This window comes from Cyrtonyx montezumae, unplaced genomic scaffold (genome assembly GCF_038088225.1).
Source record: "Cyrtonyx montezumae isolate F1298 unplaced genomic scaffold, pur_monq_1.0 scaffold_3, whole genome shotgun sequence".
Classification (NCBI taxonomy): domain Eukaryota; kingdom Metazoa; phylum Chordata; class Aves; order Galliformes; family Odontophoridae; genus Cyrtonyx; species Cyrtonyx montezumae.
In genome coordinates, this window is record NW_027072034.1 from 147,404,286 (window position 1) to 147,414,139 (window position 9,854).

General features: G+C 47.5%; 1 protein-coding gene across 4 annotated transcripts; it reads right to left on the reverse strand.

The window, feature by feature from the left end:
* Positions 1-1,831: 1,831 nt before the first annotated feature.
* CBLL1 (Cbl proto-oncogene like 1) lies at positions 1,832-7,754 on the reverse strand. 4 transcript variants are annotated; one of them, XM_065743595.1, is made up of 6 exons: positions 7,547-7,754; positions 5,572-5,739; positions 5,174-5,274; positions 4,900-4,983; positions 3,979-4,052; positions 1,832-3,436 (listed from the first exon to the last, which is right to left on the reverse strand). In XM_065743595.1, exons 1-6 carry the CDS (start codon positions 7,557-7,559, stop codon positions 2,395-2,397), a joined length of 1,482 nt encoding a protein of 493 aa, XP_065599667.1. In that variant the 5' UTR covers positions 7,560-7,754; the 3' UTR covers positions 1,832-2,394. The 4 variants fall into 4 exon arrangements, with proteins under 4 accessions (XP_065599667.1, XP_065599665.1, XP_065599666.1 ...); XM_065743593.1 differs by lacking the exon at positions 7,547-7,754 and adding an exon at positions 7,115-7,252; XM_065743594.1 differs by lacking the exon at positions 7,547-7,754 and adding an exon at positions 7,115-7,251 and having other exon boundaries at positions 5,174-5,271.
* Positions 7,755-9,854: the final 2,100 nt, after the last annotated feature.

Sequence of the window (9,854 nt, forward strand, 5' to 3'; positions counted from 1 at the left end):
ACGTTTCAATCCGTGCGGAAATCTTTTGACTTTGTACACACAGAAGTATCGACAGTACCCACAGCCCTATAGGGAACCTTAGGACTTCAAGATGAAGTACAAAACAGATGTAGGCTTTCCAGTGTGAGCAGCACACAAGTTTGACTCAAGTCCAGACCCTACTGCAGATGACTTTCCAGTAAGTTCTCAAAGACTTTTGATCCATTCAACAATTCAGGGTGTCCCACTGATTTTGGGGTCACCTTTGCCTCAAATATAAATAAAACCCCCACATTTTCACATTTTCTTCAGTGGTATACACCTTCGTGCTTTCTGATGGAGGAAGGGGAGCTGTTCTCCCCTCACCAACTCAACTACCTCAGCATTTTCATAGAAGTGCTCAGACCCAGGTAGGAAACCATCTTCTGTTTCACAAGACAGTGCAGTACCTAGCAAGAACACATAACGCCGTTCATCTCCAGGGTGCTTTTTATGAGTTACTGCAACAAAATAATGCTGGCAGCCATTTTCCCCTTCATACACACTGAAACATGCGATTTTCAGCCAGCTGCACCCCATAGGACCCCACCACAACCAAGCTTTTCTTTGCTTGTTTTATTGAAAATGACCTATTTCTCAAAGTTAAAAGTCTGCGCCGTGGTTTTATGATTTTTTTGTTAACTCTGTGTTGAATGACACTTCACTGCCACCCCAGAATCTACTTACAAGTTCCTGAAGCTGTGTCACATTGCTGCATTTCTTTGAAGAGTACTCCAAATGATTTGCCCATCGTCACAATGAAATCTATGCCAGTCGAGAACAGAGCAAATCTAAAGAATGCTTGCTCAAGTAATTAAAAATACATATTTTATACACAAAACGTGGGATGCTGTATTGCCAGAGCTCTTTGATGAAGAAGAAAACTTTGAAGAAAATTTTACCAAATAGATTACAAGATTCAGGCTTTAAGGACAGTTCATCCTATTTGAGAAATGTAGGAAACGACAAACCTTGAAAATAAAAACCACAACACCAGATTTCTTCATCTAGAGGCACTGCTGCTAGAAATGTGGCGTTCTGGAGACAGACAAAGACAAAACAAAACCAATTCAAAGCGAACAAGCAAAACCAATCCAAAGGTTCAGCACAACACTGATTGGAAAAGCAGATAAGCATTTGAAACAGGCCATACTCTTATCAGTTGGGTTCAGATTCCTACTGCAATGACAGAGAACGTTCGCATCTCATTATATCTGAGTGCTTATAAAAAACAAATACGAGGCCAAAACAGTCCTCAGAGCCTGCATACATTGCCATTTTTAAACAAAACCACTTAATGACTGTCCATTCAACCTGTATGACAAAATGGAAACAGATAAAGGATGTGCACTTTTGTTGTTTTTCTGTATCTAAAGGGATTTCAGGCTCTTTATTTCCTGCAACCAAATGGGAAGTGTTCCTACTCCATGTACTGCAATGATGTGACTGCACTTAATGCCACCTGACCAGAACTGACCTGCTTCTCTCATGGATGTGGAGAGCCCGTTCTTGGCTGCTTTCACAACAGCAGAACCACAGGGCAACAAAATGGTTCAAATTCAACACCCAGGAGTAATGTACATGGGGAAAAAGTCTTTCAAAAAAAAAAAAAATCCAGCCTGGCTTAAAAACACAAACCAGAAACAAACAGAACAACCCTATATCCACAATATTATAATATGGCTGCATTTCTGATGAATTTATCTTGGCTTTGAAATGGAACAAATTTATAAAACAACTAAGAAAAATATCCCTGGCACCTGAAATGCAGCGTTCATGTGCCTGCTTCTACAAGTTCACCACAGCCAGAATTTGTTGTAAGCAGCAGCATGTCAGTAAAAAGTATAACCGTTTCCTAACTACTTCATTGTGCTGCCCACAATGTGGGAAATATTAGAGCCAAAATAGTGTTCTGAAACGTGTCTGTGTTAACTTCACATAAAAACCCACCACTTTTACAACCATGGTTCAATTTAATTATTGTACACAGGTTAACAAAAACGTATCACAAGTGAAAACTAAACATTGGAATTAAACAAAAACAATATTCAGAATGGTACAACACATGTTCATTTTCTCCAGAAAGTGATATTACAAGTGTTCATCTTAGGACAGTTAGCCACACTATAGACAGAAGTTCTGTTAAAATGCAACTGTGGTCTACTAAGCCACTTATTTTAGCGCTACAGAATATTTGAAGTCAGAGTCCTACAGCCAAGGCTTAAAAATCATTAAAGATTCAAACCCCAAAACGTCTTACAGTCAAAATGACAGCATTTTATAAAAACAAAACAACTCTCATACAATTAATTAAAAGGCTGCTGTATATAGTTTTTATCCTCCTCATAGCACTCTCTATTCATACAGTTGCTCAGATCACTGGTAATAGGGTCTGTATCTGGCTTGATCGGGGTGGTGCGGTCCAGCAAGAGGGGCCTGAGCAGGAGGCCCCTGCATCCTCGGAGGTGGAGGTGGCCCTCTGGGAGCTGGCCAAATCCCTGGACTCATGCCCCCTGGCTGTGTGAAAGGGGGACTAAGAGTTCCTTGATCTTCACTGAACTGCGGCAAAGAGTTAGGGTTATAGTGATGGGGAGGGGGCGCGCTGACGTTTACGGGTGGGCCTCCGTGCTGAGGAGGGGGAGGTCCTGGAGGAGGATGGTTCATATACGGCGGCATCTGGGCAATGATATGTCCAGGCGGCGGGGTTATCGGAGGAGGAGCAGAGGTCATCGGGGGCGGAGGAGCTTGGCTGTACACCATGTGAGGAGTACCTGCCGCCTGGGGAGGGTGCTGCAGAGGATGGCTTATCGGAGGGGGAGGAGGGGGGGGCGGCGCATAATGCTGCTGTGGAGGCATAATATGGTGCGGGTGCGTTACCACTGGCTGGCCCTGGTACTCAGGATGATGATGGGCAGGTGCTGGGGCAGGCGGAGGCGGTTCTCGAGCGCCTGAGTTGGAGTCATCCTGAATGGGGACGGTTATTAAGTTGCTGTGCTTCCTCGTAGAGATGCGGAAGGTGTCCTGACTGACCGGGCGAGGCGGCGGCGGGGCCATGGCCATCTCGGCGGGAGGAGGGCGGATGTCTTCGTGCGGCTGGCTGTAGTGCTCGTGCGGCACGTGCTGCAAGGGAGGCGGCGGCATCATCATGTGCTGCTTCGGTGGAATGTGGCTCATGTGATGCTTCTCGGGCGGCATTATGAAGCGCTCCGGGATCTCAGCAGGCGGAGGGGCAATAGGAGGATGCACAGGTTCGAGAGGAGGACGAGTCACGGGCTTGCCAGCTCTCATATGGCGGTGGTTGATGTGAGCTTGTAAGTCTCTCTGTGACAGGTAAGTTCTCTTGCACCCTTGGACTATACTACACATGAAGAGAGACCCACGCACGCACTGCTCGATGCGCTGAACAGGTTCGTTACAGCTAAATTAGAAGAGAACACTGGTTTATTGCCACCACGTAGAGCATGAGCCGCAGGGCTTTTTTTCCATTGTTGTTTTTAACCATTTTGTGAGAACTATCAAAATTAGAACCAAATTCCTCCCTCCCCTCCCTCGCAGCAATAAAACACATTTGGTTGATTTTGAAGTTAAGCAAACTTCAAAGTCTCCAAATACAACAATGAAATAACATCAGAATTTCATAGGGTGAAAAATTAGACATAGCACCACCCTCTGTCAAAAAACTCCCTTTGTGTTGTGGTACTTATCAGGAGTCACACTCAGTAACAGAACAATTTCTTGCTCCTTTTCAGATTACGGGTTATCTACACAAACAACAAGGTGAACACTAATCTCTTACCATTCCTTAGCTGTGGGATATTAAGTTACAATCAAGTGATGCATGAAAGAGTACTCTGCCACCTCTACAAAACTCACGTAGAAGCATATTACTACAGTCTCTGAAACAGGGTTTTAAAGTGTCCCTCCTCCATTTCCTTTAATAAAAATCTCAAGAGAACTCACCCAGGACACATCTTGTCTCCCTTCTTCTCATGTAGTATGGCACAGTCATAGCAGAAAACATGCTTGCAAGGTATCTAGAGGAGAAAAAAAGGCTCTGTTAGACAGTACATGTCACTTTGCACCATACGATGCCTCCACCCAGCACACAGTTGCTAATAACAGAAGCACTGAAGTTATGTATGAAGCAAACAGTTCTATAAGAATGTAGCTAGTAGTTTATAGCACCTTTGAGACAGAAACATGCATATCCAGTCTGAGCTGCATTTGGTTCTGGGGAAGGGAAGGGTCTGGGTTTCTTCAGTCATTTGGTTTTGTGCACGCGTGGTTGGTTGGTGGAATTTGTTGGGTTTTTTTAAGAGTTGAAAAAAATCTGAATTTTGCTGTCATACCAACACCAATCCTTTACAGAAGCTGCAAAAGCAATCTGATCAAACTCGTCTGCAAACAGCTCAGGATCAAGTCAGATCCCCAAGTCTCTTACACCACTCTGAAACCTCAGTTTACTTCAGGGATTTCGCTACATTAGTTTTTGAAGAGATCTAAGAACAGTGCTTACTAACTTCATTACAAATTGGTCATTGACATAAAGAGTATTTTTAAAGCTAATTGGTGCGAGGATGAAAACCTGCTAAAAACTTGCAGGATTTTTGTTGGTACTGGGGATGGGGAAGGGGTGGTGCTCCAAAGTTCTTGATTTTAGCACTTTCAAGCTTAGTTTACTACATTTAGATGCAAAGAAAGCTCAGTGAGTCAGGCAGAACAACACAGTCCAGCAGCTGAGCCCTTGGTTCCACCCCGACGCTGTTCTGCTGTCAGTTCAGAGGTTTGCTGAAACCAGCACTCCATGAAGGCCCACAGAGACCCCATAGCACCTGTTACCTAAAGGGAAACTGTGGCTGCCTCCTCCCAAGTTTCACTCACCATGCGCCCATACATTTTGATGGGCAACCCGCACTTATCACAGAAATGGACAGGCGTGTCATCCTTCTCCCCCAGCAAGTTTATCTAGAAGAACAGACAAAGGGGTGGGAGAAAGAGAAACATTACTAAAGCTTCTCACTAAAGTCATCACCAACCCACCCTTTCCGAATTACCAGACTGAAGAACAACCACCACAAACGTGAAAATGTGTTCTTCAAATGACCTTCAGTTTGGCACAAGTCAGAGTTCCACGGTTTCCCACCCATGAGTTTACCTTATAATCCCAAAATATGGGTCCAGGGAATCTCCTTTGATTTCCAAACATTTCACCTCCTTTGCATTCGTATCGCTCTTCTTCATTAAAATCAAATTCTTCTGTGGAAAGAAGAAAGAGAAGAAAGACACAAGCCAACACCCCTTCCCTAACTGACACAGGCTGCTATTAAGCGATGGTTTCAATATACATTGCATACAAAAAGGCTGCAACAGTCCCAGTCTGCTGGGCCATCCTGCAGAAAGGTACAACCAAAACAGTGTGCAACTGCTTTGGGAACTGGCATCACTTCATCCTCACAGAGCTGCACAACCTGGAAACGTGAAACGCACCAAAGCCTTCAACAACGCTGCAGAATACGCTGCCTCACCACAGGGGGGTTGCTTATAGCAATTTACCTTCATCCCCAGCTTGTGTCTTTGTAGGCATCCTGTTCATAGCTCTGGGAGCCCGAGGTGCAGGTTTGGTTTTATTGGTCTGCTTTGAGATCAGCTTTATTGGGATTCTTCTGCGAACATCAAGACCACCCAATGATGCTGAACTATTTGTTCCTTGCAAATCATTGTCTACGGGACAAAAAATATATATCTGTAACTTCTTAGTTATGAAATAGCTTCTGAAGATGCTAAACATTAACAGAACAGTTTGAAGAAAAATGATTTTCAAAGGCTTCTTCCTTCTGCAGGTCAAGTCACAAAACTGTTTTAAAAACAACTGTGATTTAACTTTATTTTTAGATAGATTTTCCTTATCTTAAAGACAGATAAATAAAGCTGGTCTGTCATTCTCCCGTAGCTGGAAAAACAATTTAACTGTATAGCTCCTACTGCAGCACAAACAGTACTGAGGAGTCAGCTCTTTGTAAGACCACGACAACACAGAACTCCTGTCGAGAAAAGATTGTCACGATTTATATCAATTCGCTTTTAAACAAGCTGAGAGGAAATTAAGTTTCCATCTCTACTCTTAGCTCCCTGACATATCACGTACAAGTTCAGCATAAAGTACTGCAAAAATATTGGTGCTTAAGAGCACACAGTATCCTTGCTAAACTAAAGATCAGCATCTCCCTTTACGTGGCTCTGTGGCCAGATTTAAGACTGGCATCAAAGGAAGCAAGGAAGCGCCCAACACAGGTGCCGAGAGACAACCTGGAGGGGAAAGTGCCACTGAGGAGAGGTGCATGTCCTCGACTTCTACAGCTTTCAGCAAGCCTGCCCCAACCTACCACACAGCATCTCGTTTATACAAAAATACAATTACATCTTTCACAAACTAATCAGGCTCACTTTCATTTTAATAAGAACAAGTATTGACAAAATGGCACTTTCAGTCAGCCCTTTGCAACAAAGGCTCAGACTTCCATAAAACCCATTATTAGACCCGTATTCAGAAACCTTGAAGTCTATACCCCTACACAAAAGATAAGGAAAGGAGATGGGCAGGCACGTAAGACCGTAAGGAACCAAGAAGGTAAATTCCATTCTGAAACAAATGAACTTGGTGACAGCCCCACAGCATCCAGGCGCTGAGACAGGGCCCTATTAGGGCACTGTGCACAACATCTGGCGTAAACTCCGTGCCTCAAAGCTTGTAGCTTCCCTCTGCAGCAACACCTGAAGGGAAAACAAGGAAACAAAGGAAGTGGGGGGCTTGCTAGGGACTACAACCAAGTCTCAAATCAGGACTGTGCCTCCACAGGCACTGCGCTTTGGTATCACGAGTGCCCACGTTTCCTGATCCGTGAATCAGACAACACCTGCCTTCCTCTGACCGCGGCTGCCGTGCTGCACAGCGTGCCCAGCAACGCTCATAGCCCCGATGCAAACAGCATGGGGCAGAGCTCGCTGCTGCCGGTTTGAGGAAGGATGACACGCTCCGCTTTGGGATGCGCACATCCCGTGTCACGCCCCTAACAGAGTACAACGGATGCACCCAAACCTTTCGGCTTGGAGAACAGAGAACCAGAAGTGACGCGCCTTCCTGGGCGGTCATCTTTCGGAGCTTCCCTTTTCATTTCCGTATTTCAGCACTGCTTAAAACTCACGCGCAGAGCTCATGAACGATCCCCAACGAATGCACAACGCGACGTTTCCCAACGTTAAAACGGGAACGCCGGGAACAGAGGGCGGCGCGGGCCCCGCTCGTATCCCAGCAGCGCTCAGCGCAGCGCCGCAGCCGCCGGGGGGAGGGGACCGCGGGCTCAGCGCTAACGGCATCGCTCAGGGCAACGCTCAGAGCCCGCGCACCGCGCCCGCGGCCCCGTCGGGTTCCGCCGCGTTCCCGATGACCGGACCGAGCCGCCCCGCCCCGCGCCTCCGCCCGCAGCCGCTCCCCGCGCGTCGCCGCGGCCTCGGCCCGTCCGCTCCTCACCATTGTGGTCCATGGCGCGGCGCGAGGCGCTCTGGGAGAGGAAGGGCGCGGCCGGAAGCGGAAAGTGCCGCGAGACGGGCGGGGAGAGCGCGAAAAAGAGCGCAGCGGGGAATCGCCGATGGCGCCGCAGCCCCGCGGCCGCAGGGCGGTGTGGGCATGGCGGAGCTCCGGGCTGCGCGGCGGTGCCGCCGCTCCTCCGCACGGCGGTGCCGCGGTGCCCGCTCCCGGCGGCCTTCGCGGGCCGAGAAGCGAAGGGTGGCGGCGGCCGCGGGGATTGCCGGGACCGCGGCCCCACGGACGCGTAGTGCCGTGCGCCCCGCGCATGCGCACCATCGGGAGGGGTTGGGGCGGGGCCGCGTGGGGCTCGGCCTGCCGCCCGCAGCGCGCCGGGTAGCGGTGCTGTGCTGTGCGGGCGGCTGCGGATCTCGTCCTTGCAGGTCTCCATAAGCCGCCTGGCCGTGGCCTCGCGTACGTTTCCCTGGGTGGTCACTGCGGTCCCGCGTCCCTGCAGGCAGCTGTACAGGCTTACGGTGACAAAGCTGCGATTAGAGCCTGTTGGTCCTTGTCTTACCTCCAAAAGTTGGAGGGAAAGGGGTGCGTGCTGTACCTTTTGTTTGCTGATAGGCAGACCCAAGGAAGAGGGACATGCATCCCTGCATGGGGCACTTCATTTCCATGTGATGATGAATTCACAGAGATTCCTCCTGGAGAGGAGTTCTGTGCTTTAACAAGAGCAAGTGTAGAGTCTTGCACATGGGGAGGAATAACCACGTGCACCTATACAGGTTGGGGGATGAGCTGCTGGAGAGGAGTTCTTAGGAGGGGGACCTGGGTGTCCTGGTGGATGACAGGCTGGCCATGAGCCAGCAGTGTGCCCTGGTGGACAAGAAGGCCAATGGGATCATGGGGTGCATTAAAAAGACCATGGCCAACAGTTCAAGAGACATCCTCCTGCTCTACTCTGCCCTGGTGAGGCCTCACCTGGAGTACTGTGTCCAGTTCTGGGCTCCCTGGTACAAAAGACAGGGATCTCCTGGAAAGAGTCCAACGGAAGGCCACAAAGATGATAAAAGGCATGGAACACCTCTCTTATGAGGAAAGGATGAGAGACCTGGGTCTGTTCAGCCTTGAGAAAACAAGACTCAGAGGGGATCTGATCCACGTCTATAAATACCTAAGGAGTGGGAGGCAAAGGGATGAGGCTGAACACTTCTCAGCAGTGTGTGGTGATGGGATGAGGGGAAATGGCCACAAACTGAAGCATAGGAAGTTCTGCACCAATGTGGGCGGGAACTCCTTCCCAGTGCAGTGACGGAGCAGTGGCACAGCTGCACAGAGAGGTGGTGGAGTCTCCTTCTCTGGAGATGTTCCAGAGCCGCCTGGACGCCTACCTGTGCAACCTGGGCTAGGGAGCTGCTTGGGCAGGGGGTTGGACTCCGTGATCTCTGGAGGTCCCTTCCAACCCCTACAGTTCTGTGATTCTGTGAAGCATTAAAAAATGCAAATGTGTGTATTATTTTTTCAGTATGTGCAACTTTATTTTCTAGTTAATGGATACAGTTGTCTTCAGTACAGTTTGTGAAAATAGTAATAAAATGTATCTCCAAATTTAGTACCTGATATGCAAAGACAATAGTAATACTCAAAATGCATACAAAAACGTCACCTCTTCATTCTACTAAGGAAAAAAAACCAACAACCAGCATGTCTAGCTAGTTGCATTCCTTAGGGCTGCTTGAATTAGTACAAAATTGTATAGAATCTTAGTTTCAGTTATTTCAGTATCCTCCATTCTGATGGATACACAGAACACGAGGAAGCACACGGTCCCTATCCCTCTGACAAAGGCATTTGAATGCCTTCTGCCTATCACCTCTTCTCACTCTGTGTAAATGCAGGCTTCGTGTGGAACACTCATGTTCAGGAAAGGTTGAATACTTTGTACCAGTTAAATGAAGAACACTACTATACCTTGAAGAAATACACAGTCCAAGAATGAGAGTAAGTGCACTGCATCATACTGTATCACAATACCTGCTGAAATGTCATATTTAGAAAGAAAACTTGTGTGTCAAACTTGTAATTGCTTTTTTTCCTACATATGTGGACAAAAACTGGAGAAGGTTCAAAAAGTAAGCTTGCATTTTTGTCAAGTAAGAATCTATGCTCAAAATTCACAGTACAGAAATTAGCTGAAAGTTCTTTTACAGGTATTTTCATTCTGATTTGCCCATAAAATGTGCAGCCCGCTTTAGAAAAGCAATACAGCCTCTGAGAAATGCTGCGGGCCTTGTCCTGCATTGCTGTG

What these genes read in the sequence shown, in the direction of transcription:
- CBLL1 (XM_065743593.1), bottom strand. Translation starts at nt 7,190, where the DNA reads ATGAAAAGGGAAGCTCCGAAAGATGACCGCCCAGGAAGGCGCGTCACT. An exon ending in CCATATTTTGGGATTATAAG is followed by an intron (nt 4,984 to 5,173) that starts GTAAACTCATGG and finishes CTGTTCTTCTAG; the next exon opens with ATAAACTTGCTGGGGGAGAA. An exon ending in GGAGACAAGATGTGTCCTGG is followed by an intron (nt 3,437 to 3,978) that starts GTGAGTTCTCTT and finishes CTTCTAATTTAG; the next exon opens with CTGTAACGAACCTGTTCAGC.